Consider the following 23780-nt stretch of genomic DNA (forward strand, 5'->3'; position numbering starts at 1 on the left):
CAATTATTGGTCTTTAGACCAATCAGAAGAGATTTTTTGCTAATAATTGTGCAAAATATCAAAATTGGTCTGCCTGTGTAAACACAGCCTTTATTTGTTGGCTTTTTGTCCTTTGCTTGTTTTAACACTGTTGTTTCCATCCAGGTGAAGATCCAGGTCTCTAAAGAGGCTTTCGGAGGTATACCACTGTGGATCATTATAGTCAGTATCCTCATAGGACTGCTGATTCTGGCACTGGTCATCTTCGCTCTATGGAAGGTATGTGTGTGTTCACAACCTTCTGTCTGCAGGGAACTTATAATCGATTATACATTGGATCTTCCCAAATACAACAATAAGTATTATTATTATTAATAATAATAATAATTTGGTGGGTGCTTATATTTGTCTTATCTCACACATGTACAAGTGTGTATTATATGTATATATGTATATATTTTGACATATCTCAACTCTCCCTGAGACACCCTTAGAGAGTAGGGTCAAGGCTTGTGTTATAGAGAGGCTCAACATGGTGTGATCATGTGTGAAATGCACTTTTAAATCTATTAAACTTGAACTCAAACTTGAGACTTGAGTTTGGATGTGAATTCTGGATTATGTTGTGTTCACTGTTGTCTTCTCTGCTCCACCAGGCTGGATTTTTCAAGAGAAAATCCATAGAGGACATGGAGAACGAGGACATGAAGAATTAATCCTTCCACCACCATACAGATCTGTCTGTGCCCCACTGTCTTCAGGTCTGTCTTCAGGTCTGTCTTCAGGTCTGTCTTCAGGTCTGTCTTCAGGTCTGTCTTCAGGTCAGTTAGAAGAGATACCATAGGAAATACCCCATCAACCAATTCACCTGAACACCATCAGGTTAGAAGAAAAGCCAGTCTATTTATGGCTATTCAACAACCATTCACCTGAATGTGATGTGGCCCATCTACCAGCCTTAAAACCCTGGTCTGGTTCAGTGGATACAGAGGCCTGGGGAAACATTCAACTTGTACAGTACACTTTGTTCTTCCATCTATTCATTGAGGGTACCAAGACCTGGACCTAAAAGACCTAAGCTAGAAGGGAAATCAGAAGACCGTAAGGATAATGGCACCCTAACCCAGACCTGATCATATGCAGCCACACCAGCTTTATACAACAGGACAAAACGTTCTCAGGTTCACTTACAGCGTCAACATCCCAAAGACACTAAAAACACCTCAGATTACAGTATGGCATTACACCAATGTTGTCCAAATGTCCAAGGCACTCTGCAATGGATTAGAATTCTGTGTTATAGTTTTTGACATTTTTTACTAATATACTGTAAATCTATACCATGTACTGTATTTCTTTTTGTTTGGTATATTTTGATATGTGTTATTACCTATATTTTGACACATTCATCGTCTTCTAAGCATAATGTTTGCTTTTTGGAACACTGATATTTTCACATGAGTGTTTTTCTAGTCTTACAAGCACAATCTGTAAATTTGATTTTTTTTAAACAAAAGTGTTCCCTTGAATATTGAAGGGGTCTATGCAAATACACCCTCTCCAAATATATATTCAGTATAAAAGAAGAGGAGGAATTTGCTATTGACATAAATACATCGCTTTTAATCTAGTTTTTGTTTAATTTTGCTCCAACATGGGGGCAGAGAATTTACAGATTGCTCCTTTACAGTATTAGGGAAACCTTTGATTGTCCTGTAAATGTAATGTAAAGCTTGTACATAAAGTTATGTTTGCAATAATTCCTATCATTTAAGATCAAGTTAAGTCCAGCATGTATCACCAAGGCCCTATATATCAGTAATAGAGATAAAATAAGTAATTTGCTCCTACATTTCTCAGGTATTACTTATGATAGTATGTTGATAGTATGGTGATAGTATGGTGATAGTAAGTGGATAATTTGATGATAGAATGATGATAGTATGGGGATAGTATGAATTAGATAAAACAAACAAATGTAGTATTTTTAAATAAAATACTATTTAAAAAATATGTAAATATTGGTAAAAATGTAAATGTTTGATAAATGTGTATTGGAACTCGATGCATTTTGCATCCATTCGCTAAGATGTAATTTTTTTGATGATTTCTCTGAGGAAGCCTACAGTCACACAGAGCAATCCAAAAAGGATCTCAGCGGAGTGTAACTTGATTCCTGATGTTCAAACCTGTCAGTACCACAAAACAAAGAGATGTTTGTCTCAGAGAAGGTCAAACTCTGGAAACTAGGCCATTGAACGTTACACACAGGGGGTGATTTGGTCTGATGCATATGAACACCAGGTTATGCCTAAAGCCCTGTAGTCTCTGGTATGACCGGAGTGGTAGCGACTGTCGTGATTGTGAGTAGAAATGTTTGATTCATGCATCGTTTCCTCTTTCTCTCCGCCTACATTCCTCTGCATATTTACATATTTTGCACAGGCAGTCCGGTGTAACCCCTGACTTTTTATTGTATATAAGAGACACTCATCAGCTCACCCATTACTGTTGAAAGCACATGTAATAAATATCTGTAAAATGTGTAAGATAACCTTATCACGGGGATCCTCCATACTGTCCCCTTCTGGGGAGCTTATTTGTCATAGCTCAGCAGTGATAGAGTCAGCTGATCAAGGCTTTGAAGATTTAATTACTGATTAGTTCAATTGGAACCCAGAACCAAATCTTGTGTGCTGACCAGCTACGCAACTTGACATGTATTATAATTTATGTTCATGTGTTAAAAGTCTGTCACAGGATGTTTGTTTGCTGTATCAGGTGTGATGGCACATGTGGGACAAAAACCTACTGTACTTTGACTCTCCAGGAGCAGGTTTGAGGATGAGAGAGAGCGAGAGACCGGAGAGGGTGACTGGAGAGAGAGAGGGTTAGGGACTGCTTCAGACTGATGTACTCCAGTCATACACACTGCTGTGAACTGTTAGTTTAATACACTGGTTTGTCATACTGTATGCACTCTGATCAGCACAGATTTGAAAGCATTGCACAAGCTGTCAAGGATCGTATGCCAAAAAATAAATAAATAAAAATGGTTTTAAATGAATACATGTTGGACATCAATGGCCATAGCACTGGATAGGTATTGTGGTATAGCAGGTGTGCGTGTGTGTGTGCGTGTGTGTGTGTGTGTGTGATCATTGTATGCTAAGAAGTCCTAAGTTATTTCCCTCTGCAGGGCAGGCAGCAGGTGAGCTATTTTTCTGCAGATAGGTTGCTCATGCGTTTGGGATTACTGTACACACTAGTTGATCCTTTCATCTGGATCCTGTTCAGTCAGTGGGCAGTCTGGGCCCTGCAGGCATACTGACCCCATTACACAGACGGGGTTCATTGTTTCTGACTGAGAGCTGAGAGAAAAGGGGTAAGACAGCTTCCAGTATGATTCTGCATCTGGTATCTGCCTGTATGTGTAGGTGTTTGTGCCTACAGAACAATAACTCAAAACATGAACATAGACAGTCAGGAAGATTTGCAGAAAGACACACACCCACAGTTTGGGTTAATGATTCATGACAACGCTAATGTTAAACCCATGGATATCATTGGGAATCTGTGGTGTGAGAGAGAGAGAGAGAGAGAGAGAGAGAGAGAGAGAGAGAGAGAGAGAGAGAGAGAGAGAGAGAGAGAGAGGGAGAAACAGGGAGAGAGAGAGAGAGCCATCACAGCAGCAAGATTTGTGACCTGTTGCCACAAGAAAAGGTCAACCAGTGAAGAACAAACACAATTGTAAATACAATATCTGTTTATTCATTTTTCCTTTTGTACTTTAACCATTTGCACATCGTTACAACACTGTATATATACATAATATGACATTTGAAATGTCTTTATTCTTTTGTAACTTCTGTGAGTATAATGTTTCACTTTTGTACATTATCTACTTCACTTGCTTTGGCAATGTTAACATATGTTTTGCATGCCAATAAAGCGCCTTGAATTGAATTGAGAGAGCGAGACAGACAGGCATACAGGCAGACACATCAAAGAGCGAGAGAGGCAGAGAGAGACAGAGACACGGAGAGAGGCAGAGAGAGCAAGAGAGAGAGACCGGGAAAGAGACATACACAGAGAGAGAGAGACAGGGAGCGAGATCTACACAGAGAGAGAGACAGGGAGAGAGACATACACACAGAGAGAGAGAGAGAGAGAGAGAGAGAGAGAGAGACAGGGAGAGAGACATGCAGAGAGAGAGAGAGAGAGACAGAAAGAGAGACATACACAGAGAGAGAGAGATAGGGAGCGAGATATACACAGAGAGAGCGAGAGACAGGGAGAGAGACATACCCAGAGAGAGAGAGAGAGGGGGAGAGAGAGATTTCCTTTTTATTTCCCTTTTGTGTATTGTCTATTTTATTTGCTTTCGGATATCAGTAGGAATCTGTGGTGTGTGTGTGACAGACAGACAGACACATCAGAGAGAGAGAGGCAGAGAGGGGGGGAGAGAGAGAGAGAGGGACAGAGAGAGAGAGAGAGAGAGAGAGAGAGAGGGAGAGGGAGAGGGAGAGAGAGAGAGAGAGAGAGAGAGAGAGAGAGAGAGAGAGAAACAGACAGACAGAGAGAGATTTCAATGTTTTTTCCCCTTTTGTTTATTGTCTATTTTACTTGCTTTCTCAATTTAAACACGTTTCCCATTCCAATAAAGCCATTTGAGAGAGAGAGAGAGAGAGACAGAGAGAGAGAGAGAGAGAGAGAGAGAGAGAGAGAGAGAGAGAGAGAGACAGAGAGAGACAGAGAGAGAGAGAGAGAGAGAGAGAGAGAGAGAGACTTGCCCTTTATGGTTGTGAGGTCTGGGGAACTCACCAACCAAGACTTCACAAAATGGGACAAACACCAAATTGAGACTCTGCATACAGAATTCTGCAAAAATATCCTCCATGTACAACGTAGAACACCAAATAATGCATGCAGAGCAGAATTAGGCCGATACCCACTAATTATCAAAATCCAGAAAAGAGCTGTTAAATTCTACAACCACCTAAAAGGAAGCGATTCCCAAACCTTCCATAACAAAGCCATCACCTACAGAGAGATGAACCTGGAGAAGAGTCCCCTAAGCAAGCTGGTCCTGGGGCTCCGTTCACAAACACAAAGACACCCCACACATTGGAAAGAATTAACAAAAAAACCCAGAGCAAACTAGAATGCTATTTGGGCCTAAACAGAGAGTACACAGTGGCAGAATACTTGTCCACTGTGACTGACCCAAACTTAAGGAAAGCTTTGACTATGTACAGACTTAGTGAGCATAGCCTTGCTATTGAGAAAGGCCGCCGTAGACAGACCTGGCTCTCAAGAGAAGACAGGCTATGTGCACACTGCCCACAAAATGAGGTGGAAACTGAGCTGCACTTCCTAACCTCCTGTCCAACGTATGACCATATTAGAGATACATATTTCCCTCAGATTACACAGATCCACAAAGAATTCGAAAACAAATCCAATTTTGAAAAACTCGCATATCTACTGGGGGAAATTCCACAGTGTGCCATCACAGCAGCAAGATTTGTGACCTGTTGCCACAAGAAAAGGGCAACCAGTGAAAAACAAACACCATCGTAAATACAACCCATATTTATGCTTATTTATTTTCCCTTGTGTTCTTTAACTATTTGTACATTGTTACAACACTGTATATATATATATATATATATATGTATAATATGACATTTGTAATGTCTTTATTGTTTTGAAATTTCTATATGTGCTCTGCCTCAGGGCTTCCATAGTACTACTGACTACTGCACTTTCTCAGGGCTTCCATAGTACTACTGACTACTGCTCTACCTTAGGGCTTCCATAGTACTACTGACTACTGGTCTGCCTCAGGGCTTCCATAGTACTACTGACTACTGGTCTGCCTCAGGGCTTCCATAGTACTACTGACTACTGGTCTGCCTCAGGGCTTCCATAGTACTACTGACTACTGGTCTGCCTCAGGGCTTCCATAGTACTACTGACTACTGCACTTTCTCAGGGCTTCCATAGTACTACTGACTACTGCACTTTCTCAGGGCTTCCATAGTACTACTGACTACTGGTCTGCCTCAGGGCTTCCATAGTACTACTGACTACTGGTCTGCCTCAGGGCTTCCATAGTACTACTGACTACTGCTCTACCTCAGGGCTTCCATAGTACTACTGACTACTGCTCTACCTCAGGGCTTCCATAGTACTACTGACTACTGGTCTGCCTCAGGGCTTCCATAGTACTACTGACTACTGGTCTGCCTCAGGGCTTCCATAGTACTACTGACTACTGCTCTACCTCAGGGCTTCCATAGTACTACTGACTACTGGTCTGCCTCAGGGCTTCCATAGTACTACTGACTACTGGTCTGCCTCAGGGCTTCCATAGTACTACTGACTACTGCTCTACCTCAGGGCTTCCATAGTACTACTGACTACTGGTCTGCCTCAGGGCTTCCATAGTACTACTGACTACTGCTCTACCTCAGGGCTTCCATAGTACTACTGACTACTGCTCTACCTCATGGCTTCCATAGTACTACTGACTACTGCTCTACCTCGGGGCTTCCATAGTACTACTGACTACTGCTCTACCTCAGAGCTTCCATAGTACTACTGACTACTGGTCTGCCTCAGGGCTTCCATAGTACTACTGACTACTGGTCTGCCTCAGGGCTTCCATAGTACTACTGACTACTGGTCTGCCTCAGGGCTTCCATAGTACTACTGACTACTGGTCTGCCTCAGGGCTTCCATAGTACTACTGACTACTGGTCTGCCTCAGGGCTTCCATAGTACTACTGACTACTGGTCTGCCTCAGGGCTTCCATAGTACTACTGACTAGGGCTGGTCTGCCTCAGGGCTTCCATAGTACTACTGACTACTGGTCTGCCTCAGGGCTTCCATAGTACTACTGACTACTGGTCTGCCTCAGGGCTTCCATAGTACTACTGACTACTGGTCTGCCTCAGGGCTTCCATAGTACTACTGACTACTGGTCTGCCTCAGGGCTTCCATAGTACTACTGACTACTGGTCTGCCTCAGGGCTTCCATAGTACTACTGACTACTGGTCTGCCTCAGGGCTTCCATAGTACTACTGACTACTGGTCTGCCTGTCTGTTTATCTCAGAAGGTTCTTCCAGGGGTACAGTATCAGTCAGTGTCCTAACACCAAACATACGGGTCAGAATGTTACTATAGTGCAGCTGGGATTGTCTGTAGGGATACAGACCTATTCAATAAGACTGTGTGTGGTTCAGTCGGTCTATGGCACTTGATGATCTATGTAAGTTGAATCTAGATTTCAGCATGGCTCTCTGCTCCCCTATTCAACCACACCGGCCTGATGCTGGGTAACCAATCACTCCGAGTTCTGTTGTCTTGGATTTGTAACAGACACACCCTGATACTCAGGTCAAATCATATCAAATAAAATGTTATTGGTCACATACACATGGTTAGCAGATATTATTACAAGTGTAGCAAAATGCTTGTGCTTCTAATTCCGACAGGGCAGAAATATCTAACAAGTAATCTAACAACTCCACCACAACTACCTAATACATCTAAGTAAAGGGATGGAATAAGAATATGTACATATGCATTTATGGATGGGCCATGACTGACCGGCATAGACGAGATGCAGTAGATGGTGTAAAATACAGTATATACATCTGGGATGAGTAGTGCAAGATATGTAAACATCATTATTGAAGTGGCATTATTAAAGTGACTAGTGATCCATTTGTTAAAGTGGCCAATGATTTCAAGTCTGCATGTAGGCAGCAGCCTCTCTGTGTTAGTGATGGCTGTTCAACAGTTTGATGGCCTTGAGATAGAAAGTATTTTTCAGTCTCTCGGTCCCAGCTTTGATGCACCTGTACTGACCCCTGTACTGAAATGCAGTATATCATTCTCTGGAAACATATACAGTTAACATTTGTATGGACACAGACTTAATGTCAATACTAAACACTACAACATAATGAGTCATTGGTCACCGTTCATACCATTTGGTTTATCACTTTATTGTTGAGTGTACAGAATTGTGTTATCTTGAATGGATGAATATAAAGAAGATAAAGTGCCACTTCCTGTCTGTGTAGATAAAAGTAAATGGTTCCAGACATAGCTGTCCACTCATACCTCCCCACATCCCCTAGTGTGACTGTATAGGTGCAGTGGTGTTATCCAGTCATCATGTGAGATGTCATCATCAGCCACAGTCCACAACATGAGAAGGGACTTTTTGTGAAAGAAGATCTGTTGCTCAATTGTATCCACAGTCTATTACACTCTAGGCCGGGCATCGCTGCAAAATGCTGTGGTAGCCATACTGTTTAATATATATATATATAGAGAATTTTTGAAATATATTTGTTTACCTTTTATTTCAAACCTTACTTGCATTTGTATATGGTTTGTATAAAATTAAATCACTGATTTCCTGGTGTTTTTACAGTCTTTTATCTTGAGTTCAATTTGCAATCTACAAATTGTTCCTGACCGATCAAGAGAAAATCGGACTGCGGTTGAATCTTGTTGATGTTCCCTGCTTTAGGCTATACTGGGTTGAAGGGAATTACATCATGGGCGCCTTTTCACTCAGACAAGTCAATATTAAGGATATTAAAATGGGCTTGGTGAAGTTGGTGGCATTCTCTCCATATAAAAGCTCATGTTAAATATTTTAGCCCTGCAATTGTATACATGAACAATGAGGAAGATACATTGAAAAGGAAGTAACTACAATGCACGAACAATATATATTTTAATTACAGTAACTGCAAATCAGTCAATGTTGTGTAATAATTGAATTGTTGCAGCACGAACATATTTGAGAAGATAACACAACACTACAGTACAGTATATTACCCTGCAAGGTAAAACCAACCAGATGTCGCAATCATTGAGCTGTAGCCTTCGCTCCTCAAAAAGAGCACTGCAATTGTGGGCCAGGTAGTGCGCTGTGACGTAGGTACACCCACTCCCTATCTGTCCTCAATATCTACAGTCCGGAGCGCCCGGTCCTGAACTTTGCCGACCGTGAGAAGTCCGCTGAAGTTAAAACCCTGGACTCGAAGAGGCGCCCGCTTTCATCACCTACTTTTTACTCTTGCAACAATGGAGTTTAATCCAAAGAGGACTGTTTTAACGCTGATTTTCATCCAATGTAAGTACTTTTTTTGCACATTCCGTATGAGATTATAAAACGTTATTTTGCATGGAGCGAGCGTCAAGTGCCACAGATATCCCAAGTGCGTGATCTACTTACTAATCAACACTGAGCCATTGACTTCATATTAGGCAACTGTGTGGAAAGTATAACAGTGTTGAATGGCTCCTCTGAGATTTTTTTATTTATTTTATTTCTGACCATTTATCTGCTAGAAAGAGCAAGTTTTCTACAGTTTTCTGTGTTGGGAAAGCAGGTTAGGTATATTTGTATGTGTTGTCAGGTCAGAGCTGTGTTTACATCCCCCATGTGACATACAGTTGGCTGAAGCAATGAAAATCATTCATGCCAGACAGGCTCATATATCATCTTGATGAGGTCACAAAGGGCTGTGCCAAGGGGGAGCACATACACCTTATTCTCTGGCAGAGGTTTGTAGAGGTGTGGATGAACATGCTGCAACAATGGACTAAACACCGTAGTCACCCACAGTATATTAGACTCTTGCCTGCAGAGATGCAAAGCATAGTTGTTAAACTATAGCTACTATTACACTCTTTGAAAAAAATAGATGCTAGTTACAACCAAAAAGGGTTATTCGGCTGTCCCCATAGGAGAATCCTTTGAAGAACCCCATTTGGTTCCAGATAGAATCCTTTTGGGTTCCATGTAGAACCCGTTCCACAGAGGGTTCTACCTGGAACACAAAAGGGACCCTTATTTCTAAGAATGTAACATTTATTGATGTATTTATAACCGTGTGCTATCTCAGCTTATAGTGCTACCTCCCTGAACCTGCCTCTGACTTGAATGAGGTTCCTCTACCTCGCCAACATACGTAACCGCGCGCTTGACAACGTACAACCCGGTTGAGGTATAGAATTCGATAGCTCCATTAGTGACATTTCAAGCTAGCTGTGAAGAGAGTTTACGTACACATGGCTTCATGATTCCTCTTAGTGTTCCCTCAGAGAGCAGCTGACTACAGTTATCACAGTCAAAACAAGTTATGTTTGCTATCATGTCATATGATAGGTTGTTGTTTGAGATGTTAGTGAAGGTGAAAAGACAACATAGATTGGGTCAGGGACTAGAGTTTGTCCTGACCAGCTGACTTGACCAGGAAGAACTCCCAATAGACATGGATTCACCGGAGCCCCCGCTGCCCAATGAGGTGCTCAGTCAGTCAGTCAGTCAGTCAGTCAGTCAGTCAGTCAGTCAGTCAGTCAGTCAGTCAGTCAGTCAGTCAGTCAGTCAATCAGTCAATCAGTCACAGAGCAGTGGGTTATCCAGCTTGCTGCACACAAAGCATCCAGCTGCCTGGAATCACATTGGGACAGAATCAGCAAGGTTTACACAGGGCCAGTGGGGACAGTCTCTTTTTGTATTTCTCTTTCACCCTGTCTGTCTCTCTGTCTCTCTCTCTCTCTCTCTCTCTCTCTCTCTCTCTCTCTCTCTCTCTCTCTCTCTCTCTCTCCCTTTCTCAGAGGTACTGGGGGTGGTTAACAAGTCCCCTCTCTCTCTCTCAATTCAATTCAATTCAATTCAATTCAAGGGCTTTATTGGCATGGGAAACATGTGTTAACATTGCCAAAGCAAGTGAGGTAGATAATATATAAAGTGAATATATAAAGTGAAATAAACAATAAAAATGAACAGTAAACATTACACATACAGAAGTTTCAAAACAATAAAGACATTACAAATGTCTTATTATATATACAGTGTTTTAACAATGTACAAATAGTTAAAGGACACAAGATAAAATAAATATGCATAAATATGGGTTGTATTTACAAAGGTGTTTGTTCTTCACTGGTTGCCCTTTTCTCGTGGCAACAGGTCACAAATCTTGCTACTGTGATGGCACACTGTGGAATTTCACCGAGTAGATATGGGAGTTTATCAAAATTGGATTTGTTTTCGAATTCTTTGTGGATCTGTGTAATCTGAGGGAAATATGTCTCTCTAATATGGTCATACATTGGGCAGGAGGTTAGGAAGTGCAGCTCAGTTTCCACCTCATTTTGTGGGCAGTGAGCACATAGCCTGTTTTCTCTTGAGAGCCATGTCTGCCTACAGCAGCCTTTCTCAATAGCAAGGCTATGCTCACTGAGTCTGTACATAGTCAAAGCTTTCCTTAATTTTGGGTCAGTCACAGTGGTCAGGTATTCTGCCGCTGTGTACTCTCTGTGTAGGGCCAAATAGCATTCTAGTTTGCTCTGTTTTTTTGTTCATTCTTTCCAATGTGTCAAGTAATTATCTTTTTGTTTTCTCGTGATTTGGTTGGGTCTAATTGTGCTGCTGTCCTGGGGCTCTGTAGGGTGTGATGTTTAGGCCAAGGTATGTATAGTTTTTTGTGTGCTCTAGGGCAACAGTGTCTAGATGGAATTTGTATTTGTGGTCCTGGTGACTGGACCTTTTTTGGAACACCATTATTCTTACTGAGATTTACTGTCAGGGCCCAGGTCTGACAGAATCTGTGCATAAGATCTAGGTGCTGCTGTAGGCCCTCCTTGGTTGGTGACAGAAGCACCAGATCATCAGCAAACAGCAGACATTTCACTTCGGATTCTAGTAGTGTGAGGCCGGGTGCTGCAGACTTTTCTAGTGCCCGCGCCAATTCGTTGATATATATGTTGAAGAGGGTGGGGCTTAAGCTGCATCCCTGTCTCACCCCACGACCCTGTGTGAAGAAATGTGTGTGTTTTTTGCCAATTTTAACCGCACGCTTGTTGTTTGTGTACATGGATTTTTATAATGTCGTATGTTTTACCCCCAACACCACTTTCCATCAGTTTGTATAGCAGACCCTCATGCCAAATTGAGTCAAAGGCTTTTTTGAAATCAACTAAGCATGAGAAGACTTTGCCTTTGTTTTGGTTTGGGTGTGCAGGGTGAATACATGGTCTGTTGTACGGTAATTTGGTAAAAAGTCCATTTGACATTTGCTCAGTACATTGTTTTCATTAAGGAAATGTACGAGTCTGCTGTTAATGATAATGCAGAGGATTTTCCCAAGGTTACTGTTCACGCATATTCCACGGTAGTTATTGGGGTCAAATTTGTCTCCACTTTTGTGGATTGGGGTGATCAGTCCTTGGTTCCAAATATTGGGGAAGATGCCAGAGATAAGGATGATGTTAAAGTATAGCCAATTGGATTTGTTGTCTGTATATTTGATAATTTCATTGAGGATACCATCAACACCACAGGCCTTTTTGGGTTGGAGGGTTTTTATTTTGTCCTGTAACTCATTCAATGTAATTGGAGAATCCAGTGGGTTCTGGTAATCTTTAATAGTTGATTCTAAGATCTGTATTTGATCATGTATATGTTTTTGCTCTTTATTCTTTGTTATAGAGCCAAAAAGATTGGAGAAGTGGTTTACCGATACATCTCCATTTTGGATAGATAATCCTTCGTGTTGTTGTTCGTTTAGTGTTTTCCAATTTTCCGAGAAGTGGTTAGAGTCTATGGATTCTTCAATTACATTGAGCTGATTTCTGACATGCTGTTCTCTCTCTCTCTCTCTCTCTCTCTCTCTCTCTCTCTCTCTATCTATCTGTCTACTCCTCTATTTTGTTTCTCTTTCCAACTACTCTCCTCTCTTCACCCCCTCTCTCTCCCCTCTCTCTCTCTACTACTCTCGTCTGTCTGTCTGTCTGTCTGTCTGTCTGTCTGTCTGTCTGTCTGTCTGTCTGTCTGTCTGTCTGTCTGTCTGTCTGTCGGTCTGTCTGTCTCTATCTCTCCTTCTCTTTCTCTGTCTGTCTCTCTGTTACTCCTTTTTTCATTTTTGTTATCACTGCTATACCTCACTCTCCTTCTACCTCTGTATACCTCACTCTCTCCCTCTCTCTCACACTGTATACCTCACGCTCTCCTTCTCTCTCACACTGTATACCTCACGCTCTCCTTCTCTCTCACACTGTATACCTCACTCTCCTTCTACCACTGTATACCTCACTCTCTCCCTCTCTCTCACACTGCTATACCTCACTCTCCTTCTACCTCTGTATACCTCACTCTCTCCCTCTCTCTCACACTGTATACCTCACTCTCTCCCCCTCTATCACACTGTATACCTCACTCTCCTTCTACCTCTGTATACCTCACTCTCTCCCTCTCTCTCACACTGTATACCTCACGCTCTCCTTCTCTCTCACACTGTATACCTCACTCTCCTTCTACCACTGTATACCTCACTCTCTCCTCTCTCTCACACTGCTATACCTCACTCTCCTTCTACCTCTGTATACCTCACTCTCTACCTCTCTCTCACACTGTATACCTCACTCTCTATCTCACTCTCTGTGTCTCACACTGTATACCTCACGCTCTCCCTCTCTCTCACACTGTATACCTCACTCTCTCCCACACTGTATACCTCACTCTCTCCCCCTCTATCACACTGTATACCTCCCGCTCTCCTTCTACCTCTGTATACCTCACTCTCTCCTTCTCTCTCACACTGTATACCTCACTCTCCTTCTACCTCTGTATACCTCACTCTCTCCCTTTCTCTCACACTGTATATCTCACTCTCTCCCTCTCTCTCACACTGTATATCTCACTCTCTCCCTCTCTCTCACACTGTATACCTCACTCTCTACCTCTCTCTCACACTGTATACCTCACTCTCCTTCTACCTCTGTATACCTCACTCTCTCCCCCTCTCTCAGTCGGTATACCTCACTCTCTCCTTCTGTCACACTGTATACCTCACTCTCCTTCTACCTCTGTATACCTCACTCTCGCTCTCTCTCTGTCTCACACTGTATACCTCACGCTCGCCCTCTCTCTCACACTGTATACCTCACTCTCTCCCTCTCTCTCACACTGTATACCTCACTCTCTCCCTCTCTCACACACTGTATACCTCCCTCTGTCCCTCTCTCTCACACTGTATACCTCACTCTCTCTTTCTCTCACACTGTATACCTCACTCTCCTTCTACCTCTGTATACCTCACTCTCTCTCTCTCTGTGTCTCACACTGTATACCTCCCTCTCTCCCTCTCTCTCACACTGTATACCTCACTCTCTCCCTCTCTCACACACTGTATACCTCCCTCTCTCCCTCTCTCTCACACTGTATACCTCACTCTCTCCTTCTCTCACACTGTATACCTCACTCTCCTTCTACCTCTGTATACCTCACTCTCTCTCGCCCTCTCTCTCACACTGTATACCTCACTCTCTCCCTCTCTCACACTGTATACCTCACTCTCTCCCTCTCTCACACACTGTATACCTCCCTCTCTCTCACACTGTATACCTCACTCTCTCCTTCTCTCACACTGTATACCTCACTCTCCTTCTACCTCTGTATACCTCCCTCTCTCCCTCTATCTCACACTGTATACCTCACTCTCTCTCTCTCTCTCTCTCTCTGTGTCTCTCTCTGTGTCTCACACTGTATACCTCACTCTCTCCCCCTCTCTCACACTGTATACTCACACTGTATACCTCTGTATACCTCACCCTACCTCTCTCTCACACTGTATACCTCACTCTCTGTGTCTCACACTGTATACCTCACTCTCTACTTCTCTCTCACACTGTATACCTCACTCTCTGTGTCTCACACTGTATACCTCACGCTCTCCTTCTCTCTCACACTGTATACCTCACTCTCCTTCTACCTCTGTATACCTCACTCTCTCCCTCTCTCACACACTGTATATCTCACTCTCTCCCTCTCTCTCACACTGTATATCTCACTCTCTCCCTCTCTCTCACACTGTATACCTCACTCTATCCCTCTCTCTCACACTGTATACCTCACTCTCTCCCTATCTCACACTGTATACCTCACTCTCCTTCTACCTCTGTATACCTCACTCTCTCCCTCTCTCACACTGTATACCTCACTCTCTCCCTCTCTCTCACTCTGTATACCTCACTCCCTCCTCTCTCACACTGTAGACCTCACCCTCCTTCTACCTCTGTATACCTCCCTCTCTCCCTCTCTCTCACACTGTATACCTCACTCTCTCCCCCTCTATCACACTGTATACCTCACTCTCCTTCTACCTCTGTATACCTCACTCTCTCCTTCTCTCACACACTGTATACCTCACTCTCCTTCTACCTCTGTATACCTCACTCTCTCCCTCTCTCTCACACTGTATACCTCACGCTCTCCCTCTCTCTCACACTGTATACCTCACTCTCCTTCTACCTCTGTGTATCTCACTCTCTCCCTCTCTCTCACACTGTATACCTCACTCTCTCCCTCTCTCACACACTGTATACCTCCCTCTCTCCCTCTCTCTCACACTGTATACCTCACTCTCTCCCCCTCTATCACACTGTATACCTCACTCTCCTTCTACCTCTGTATACCTCACTCTCTCCCTCTCTCTCACACTGTATATCTCACTCTCTCCCTCTCTCTCACACTGTATACCTCACTCTCTCCTTCTCTCTCACACTGTAGACCTCACCCTCGTTCTACCTCTGTATACCTCACTCTCTCCTTCTCTCTCACACTGTATACCTCACTGTCTCCCCCTCTCTCACACACTGTATACCTCACTCTCTCCTTCTCTCTCACACTGTATACCTCACTCTCCTTCTACCTCTCTCTCACACTGTATACCTCACTCTCTCCCTCTCTCTCACACTGTATACCTCAATCTCTCTCTCTCTCTCTCTCTCTCTCTCTCTGTGTCTCACACTGTATACCTCACGCTCTCCCTCTCTCTCACACTGTATACCTCACTCTCTCCCCCTCTATCACACTGTATACCTCACTGTCCTTCTACCTCTGTATACCTCACTCTCTCCTTCTCTCACACACTGTATACCTCACTCTCCTTCTACCTCTGTATACCTCACTCTCCCCTCTCTCTCACACTGTATACCTCACTCTCTCCTTCTCTCTCACACTGTATACCTCACTCTCTCACTCTCTCTCTCACACTGTATACCTCACACTCTCCCCTCTCTCACACTGTATACCTCACTCTCTCCTTCTCTCTCACACTGTAGACCTCACTCTCTCCCTCTCTCTCACACTGTATACCTCACTCTCTCCCTCTCTCTCACACTGTATAACTCACTCTCTCCCTCTTTCTCACTCTGTATAGCTTACTCTCTCCTTCTCTCTCACACTGTATACCTTACTCTCTCCCTCTCTCACACACTGTATAACTCACTCTCTCCCTCTTTCTCACACTGTATACCTCACTCTCTCCCCCTCTCTCACTCTGTATACCTTACTCTCTCCCTCTCTCACACTGTATACCTCACTCTCCTTCTACCTCTGTATACCTCACTCTCTCCCTCTCTCTCACACTGTATACCTCACTCTCTCCCTCTCTCTCACTCTGTATACCTCACTCCCTCCTCTCTCACACTGTAGACCTCACCCTCCTTCTACCTCTGTATACCTCCCTCTCTCCCTCTCTCTCACACTGTATACCTCACTCTCTCCCCCTCTCACACACTGTATAACTCACTCTCTCCCTCTCTCTCACACTGTATACCTCACTCTCTCCCTCTCTCTCACTCTGTAAACCTCACTCCCTCCTCTCTCACACTGTAGACCTCACCCTCCTTCTACCTCTGTATACCTCACTCTCTCCCTCTCTCTCACACTGTATACCTCACTCTCTCCTTCTCTCTCACACTGTAGACCTCACCCTCGTTCTACCTCTGTATACCTCACACTCTCCTTCTCTCTCACACTGTATACCTCACTGTCTCCCCCTCTCTCACACACTGTATACCTCACTCTCTCCTTCTCTCTCACACTGTATACCTCACTCTCCTTCTACCTCTCTCTCACACTGTATACCTCACTCTCTCCCTCTCTCTCACACTGTATACCTCACTCTCTCTCTCTCTCTCTCTCTCTCTCTCTCTCTCTCTCTGTGTCTCACACTGTATACCTCACGCTCTCCCTCTCTCTCACACTGTATACCTCACTCTCTCCCCCTCTATCACACTGTATACCTCACTGTCCTTCTACCTCTGTATACCTCACTCTCTCCTTCTCTCACACACTGTATACCTCACTCTCCTTCTACCTCTGTATACCTCACTCTCCCCCTCTCTCTCACACTGTATACCTCACTCTCTCCTTCTCTCTCACACTGTATACCTCACTCTCTCACTCTCTCTCTCACACTGTATACCTCACACTCTCCCCCTCTCTCACACTGTATACCTCACTCTCTCCTTCTCTCTCACACTGTAGACCTCACTCTCTCCCTCTCTCTCACACTGTATACCTCACTCTCTCCCTCTCTCTCACACTGTATAACTCACTCTCTCCCTCTTTCTCACTCTGTATAGCTTACTCTCTCCTTCTCTCTCACACTGTATACCTCACTCTCTCCCTCTCTCACACACTGTATAACTCACTCTCTCCCTCTTTCTCACACTGTATACCTCACTCTCTCCCCCTCTCTCACTCTGTATACCTTACTCTCTCCCTCTCTCACACTGTATACCTCACTCTCCTTCTACCTCTGTATACCTCACTCTCTCCCTCTCTCTCACACTGTATACCTCACTCTCTCCCTCTCTCTCACTCTGTATACCTCACTCCCTCCTCTCTCACACTGTAGACCTCACCCTCCTTCTACCTCTGTATACCTCCCTCTCTCCCTCTCTCTCACACTGTATACCTCACTCTCTCCCCCTCTATCACACTGTATACCTCACTCTCCTTCTACCTCTGTATACCTCACTCTCTCCTTCTCTCACACACTGTATACCTCACTCTCCTTCTACCTCTGTATACCTCACTCTCCCCCTCTCTCTCACACTGTATACCTCACTCTCTCCTTCTCTCTCACACTGTATACCTCACTCTCTCACTCTCTCTCTCACACTGTATACCTCACACTCTCCCCCTCTCTCACACTGTATACCTCACTCTCTCCTTCTCTCTCACACTGTATACCTCACTCTCTCCCTCTCTCACACACTGTATAACTCACTCTCTCCCTCTTTCTCACACTGTATACCTCACTCTCTCCCCCTCTCTCACTCTGTATACCTTACTCTCTCCCTCTCTCACACTGTATACCTCACTCTCCTTCTACCTCTGTATACCTCACTCTCTCCTTCTCTCTCACACTGTATACCTCACTCTCTCCCACACTGTATACCTCACTCTCTCCCTCTCTCACACACTGTATACCTCACTCTCTCCTTCTCTCTCACACTGTATACCTCCCTCTCTCCCACACTGTATACCTCACTCTCTCCCTCTCTAACACACTGTATACCTCACTCTCTCCCCCTCTATCACACTGTATACCTCACTCTCCTTCTACCTCTCTCACACACTGTATACCTCACTCTCTCCCTCTCTCTCACACTGTATACCTCTCTCTCTCCTTCTCTCTCACACTGTATACCTCACTCTCTCCCACACTGTATACCTCACTCTCTCCCTCTCTCACACACTGTATACCCCCCTCTCTCCCTCTCTCACACACTGTATACCTCCCTCTCTCCCTCTCTCTCACACTGTATACCTCACTCTCTCCCTCTCTCTCACACTGTATACCTCACGCTCTCCTTCTCTCTCACACTGTATACCTCACTCTCCTTCTACCTCTGTATATCTCACTCTCTCCCTCTCTCTCACACTGTATACCTCACTCTCTCCCTCTCTCACACACTGTATACCTCCCTCTCTCCCTCTCTCTCACACTGTATACCTCACTCTCTCCCCCTCTATCACACTGTATACCTCACTCTCCTTCTACCTCTGTATACCTCACTCTCTCCCTCTCTCTCACACTGTATATCTCACTCTCTCCCTCTCTCTCACACTGTATATCTCACTCTCTCCCTCTCTCTCACACTGTATACCTCACTCTCTCCCTCTCTCACACACTGTATACCTCACTCTCTCCTTCTCTCTCACACTGTAGACCTCACCCTCGTTCTACCTCTGTATACCTCACTCTCTCCTTCTCTCTCACACTGTATACCTCACTCTCTCCCTCTCTCACACACTGTATACCTCACTCTCTCCTTCTCTCTCACACTGTATACCTCACTCTCCTTCTACCTCTCTCTCACACTGTATACCCCACTCTCTCCCTCTCTCTCACACTGTATACCTCACTCTCTCTCTCTCTCTCACACTGTATACCTCACTCTCCTTCTACCACTGTATACCTCACTCTCTCCCTCTCTCTCACACTGTATATCTCACTCTCCTTCTACCTCTGTATACCTCACTCTCTCCTTCTCTCACACACTGTATACCTCACTCTCCTTCTACCTCTGTATACCTCACTCTCTCCCTCTCTCTCACACTGTATACCTCACTCTCTCCCACTATCTCACACTGTATACCGCACTCTCTCCCTCTCTCTCACTCTGTATACCTCACTCTGTATACCTCACTCTCCTTCTCTCTCTCACACTGTAGACCACCCTCCTTCTACCTCTGTATACCTCACTCTCTCTCTCTCACACTCTGTATACCTCACTCTCTCCTCTCTCTCACACTGTAGACCTCACTCCCTCCTTCTACCTCTGTATACCTCACTCTCTGTATACCTACTCACCTCTCTCACACTGTATACCTCTCTCTTCTTCTCTCACACTGTATACCTCACTCTCCTTCTACCACTGTATACCTCACTCTCTCCTTCTCTCTCACACTGTATACCTCACTCTCCTCTCTCACACTGTACCTCACTGTATACCTCACTCTCCTTCTACCACTGTATACCTCACTCTCTCTCTCTCTCTCTCTCTCTCTCTCTCTCTCTCTCTCTCTCTCTCTCTCACACACACTGTAGACCTCCCTCTCTCCCTCTCTCTCACACTGTATACCTCACTCTCCCCTCTCACTGACACGGTATACCTCACTCCCTCTCTCTCACACTGTATACCTCACTCTCTCTCTCACACTGTATACCTCACTCTCTCCCTCTCTCTCACTCTGTATACCTCACTCTCCCTCTCTCCTTCTCTCACACACTGTATACTTCACTCTCCTTCAACCTCTGTATACCTCCCTCTCTTACACACTGTATACCTCACTCTTTCCCTCTCTCTCACACTGTATACCTCACTCTCTCCCTCTCTCACACTGTATACCTCACTCTCTCCCTCTCTCTCACTCTGTATACCTCACTCTCCCCCTCTCTCTCACACTGTATACCTCACTCTCTCCTTCTCTCTCACACTGTAGACCTCACCCTCCTTCTACCTCTGTATACCTCACTCTCTCCCTCTCTCTCACTCTGTATACCTCACTCTCTGCCTCTCTCTCACACTGTATACCTCACTCTCTTCTTCTCTCACACTGTAGACCTCACTCTCCTTCTACCTCTGTATACCTCACTCTCTCCTTCTCTCTCACACTGTATACCTCACCCTCTCCTGCTCTCTCACACTGTATACCTCACTCTCCTTCTACCACTGTATACCTCACTCTCCTTCTACCACTGTATACCTCACTCTCTCTCTCTCTCTCTCTCTCTCTCTCTCTCTCTCTCTCTCTCACACACTGTATACCTCCCTCTCTCCCTCTCTCTCACACTGTATACCTCACTCTCTCCCTCTCACTCACACGGTATACCTCACTCTCTCCCTCTCTCTCACACTGTATACCTCACTCTCTCTCTCACACTGTATACCTCACTCTCTCCCTCTCTCTCACTCTGTATACCTCACTCTCCCTCTCTCCTTCTCTCACACACTGTATACTTCACTCTCCTTCAACCTCTGTATACCTCCCTCTCTTACACACTGTATACCTCACTCTTTCCCTCTCTCTCACACTGTATACCTCACTCTCTCCCTCTCTCACACTGTATACCTCACTCTCTCCCTCTCTCTCACACTGTATACCTCATTCTCTCCCTCTCCCTCACACTGTATACCTCACTCTCTCCCTCTCCCTCACTCTGTATACCTCACTCTCTCCCTCTCACACACACTGTATACCTCACTCTCTCCCTCTCTCTCACACTGTATACCTCACTCTCCCTCTCACTCAAACGGTATACCTCACTCTCTCCCTCTCTCTCACACTGTATACCTCACTCTCTCTCACACACTGTATACCTCACTCTCTCCCTCTCTCTCACTCTGTATACCTCACTCTCCCTCTCTCCTTCTCTCACACACTGTATACTTCACTCTCCTTCAACCTCTGTATACCTCACTCTCTCCCTCTCTCTCACACTGTATACCTCCCTCTCTTACACACTGTATACCTCACTCTTTCCCTCTCTCTCACACTGTATACCTCACTCTCTCCCTCTCTCACATTGTATACCTCACTCTCTCCCTCTCTCTCACACTGTATACCTCACTCTCTCCCTCTCCCTCACACTGTATACCTCACTCTCTCCCTCTCCCTCACTCTGTATACCTCACTCTCTCCCTCTCTCTCACACTGTATACCTCACTCTCTCCTTCTCTCTCACACTGTATACCTCACTCTCTCCCTCTCCCTCACACTGTATACCTCACTCTCTCCCTCTCCCTCACTCTGTATACCTCACTCTCTCCCTCTCTCTCACACTGTATACCTCACTCTCTCCTTCTCTCACACACTGTAGACCCAACTCTCCTTTTACCTCTGTATACCTCACTCTCTCCCTCTCTCTCGCACTGTATACCTCACTCTCTCTCTCTCACACACTGTATACCTCACTCTCCTTCTACCTCTGTATACCTCACTCTCTCCTTCTCTCACACACTGTATACCCCTCTCTCTCTCTCTCTCTCTCTCTCTCTGTGTCTCACTCTGTATACCTCACTCTCTCCCTCTCTCACACACTGTATACCTCACTCTCCTTCTACCTCTGTATATCTCACTCTCTCCCTCTCTCACACTGTATACCTCACTCTCTCCTTCTCTGTCACACTGTATCGGTCCACTTCAATAAAAGGTCCTCTTTGTGCCTCTGCCCGTCCCGGAATCCCTGTTTCCACGGTGACAGTTGGGGAACACACTGACAAGGCATGTGAATGGTCGTTGATGATTTTAGCCAAGAGTCGAAACATTTCTCACTCATATCTTACATAGTGTGTCAGTAACAACCACTGTCATGATTCAAACAGTTTTTGTTGGAGTAGATGGACACCCAAGTTGAACTGTCAGGGCCATGTATATCACTGTGTTTGAGAAGTGTCTAAGGATCTATTCATTGGTGTTGATTCTGTACGTTATCTCACTCTCAGGGACTCTTCAGGCAGGCGCTACTTAGCTTAAAGCATATGTTAATATGGCTATAGACCCAGCAGTGTGATCACAACTCATAGGTGTGACAAATAGGAGGACAACCACATCCTCACATCCTGTTATCTGCCTACCACTTCTCTAACAGGTTGATAAGTCTGCATCCCAAATGGCACCCTAGGGGCCATAGGGCTCTGGTCAAAAGTAGTGCACTATATCAGGAATAGCCTGGTCAAAAGTAGTGCACTATATAGGGAATAGCCTGGTCAAAAGTAGTGCACTATATCAGGAATAGCCTGGTCAAAAGTAGTGCACTATATAGGGAATAGCCTGGTCAAAAGTAGTGCACTATATCAGGAATAGCCTGGTCAAAAGTAGTGCACTATATAGGGAATAGCCTGGTCAAAAGTAGTGCACTGTATAGGGAATAGTCTAGTCAAAAGTAGTGCACTATATAGGGAATAGCCTGGTCAAAAGTAGTGCACTATATCAGGAATAGCCTGGTCAAAAGTAGTACACTATATAGGGAATAGCCTGGTCAAAAGTAATGCACTATATAGGGAATAGCCTGGTCAAAAGTAGTGCACTATATAGGGAATAGCCTGGTCAAAAGTAGTGCACTATATAGGGAATAGCCTGGCCAAAAATAGTGCACTATATTGGGAATGGAGTGCCATTTGGAAACGTTGGCCCCCTTACAGACCTGTTTTAGTGTTTGTCTGTGATGTGACTCACTGACTAGTTAGAAGACAACCAATGGTAAACATGCTAGGGCCTACAGAGGATGTTACCTGACGGCGAGACGATGAGTGTATGATGATGTTTCTATAATGTTAACATATATAAACACCTCAGAACAGCCTCAGCTCATCGGGGCATGGACTCCACAAGGTGTTGAAAGCGTTCCACAGGAATGCCGGGCCACTTTGACTCCAATGCTTCCCACAGTTCTGTCAAGTTGGCTGTATGTCCTTTGGGTGGTGGACCATCACACAGGAAATTGTTGAGTGTGGAAAAACCCAGCAGCCTTGCAGTTCTTGACACAAACCGGTGCGCCTGGCACCTACTACCATACCCCGTACAAAGGCACTTCAATCTTTTGTCTTGCCCATTCACCCTCTGAATTGCACACATACACAATCCATGTCTCAGTTGTCTCAAGCCTTAGAAATCCTTCTATAACCTGTCTCCTCCCCTTCATCTACACTGATTGGTGGATTTAACAGGTGACGTCGATAAGGGAACATATCTTTCACCTGGATTCACCTGGTCAGTCTATGTCATGGAAAGAGCAGGTGTTCATAATATGTGCGGAGTTATTAACAGTGTTGTTACAACTTGATAATAGTGTCCCTAACCCTATAATATCTGAGCCGTGTAGTAGTATGGAGCAGAATGCTACAGTTATGGAAGTGTGAGCCTCATTTCTCTATTTGTTTGAAGTGTAAAGTCCACC

At 44.6% G+C, this 23780-nt stretch overlaps 2 protein-coding genes across 3 annotated transcripts in view; both read left to right on the forward strand.

The window, feature by feature from the left end:
- LOC115125479 (integrin alpha-1-like) overlaps window positions 1-3046 on the forward strand; it is a 111791-nt gene extending 108745 nt beyond the window's left edge. For both annotated transcript variants that reach the window (XM_065007553.1, XM_065007552.1), the window contains exons 29-30: window positions 145-258; window positions 636-3046. In XM_065007553.1, coding sequence (XP_064863625.1) covers window positions 145-258; window positions 636-695 — 174 coding nt within the window. In that variant the 3' untranslated portion in view covers window positions 696-3046. The remainder of the gene's footprint in view (window positions 1-144; window positions 259-635) is intronic.
- Window positions 3047-8929: 5883 nt separating this feature from the next.
- The window catches only part of LOC115125369 (integrin alpha-2-like), a 52144-nt gene continuing 37293 nt past the window's right edge, over window positions 8930-23780 (forward strand). The window contains exon 1 of the mRNA XM_065007554.1: window positions 8930-9145. Coding sequence (XP_064863626.1) covers window positions 9097-9145 — 49 coding nt within the window. The 5' untranslated portion in view covers window positions 8930-9096. The remainder of the gene's footprint in view (window positions 9146-23780) is intronic.

Source organism: Oncorhynchus nerka, linkage group LG22, assembly GCF_034236695.1.
Source record: "Oncorhynchus nerka isolate Pitt River linkage group LG22, Oner_Uvic_2.0, whole genome shotgun sequence".
Lineage (NCBI taxonomy): Eukaryota > Metazoa > Chordata > Actinopteri > Salmoniformes > Salmonidae > Oncorhynchus > Oncorhynchus nerka.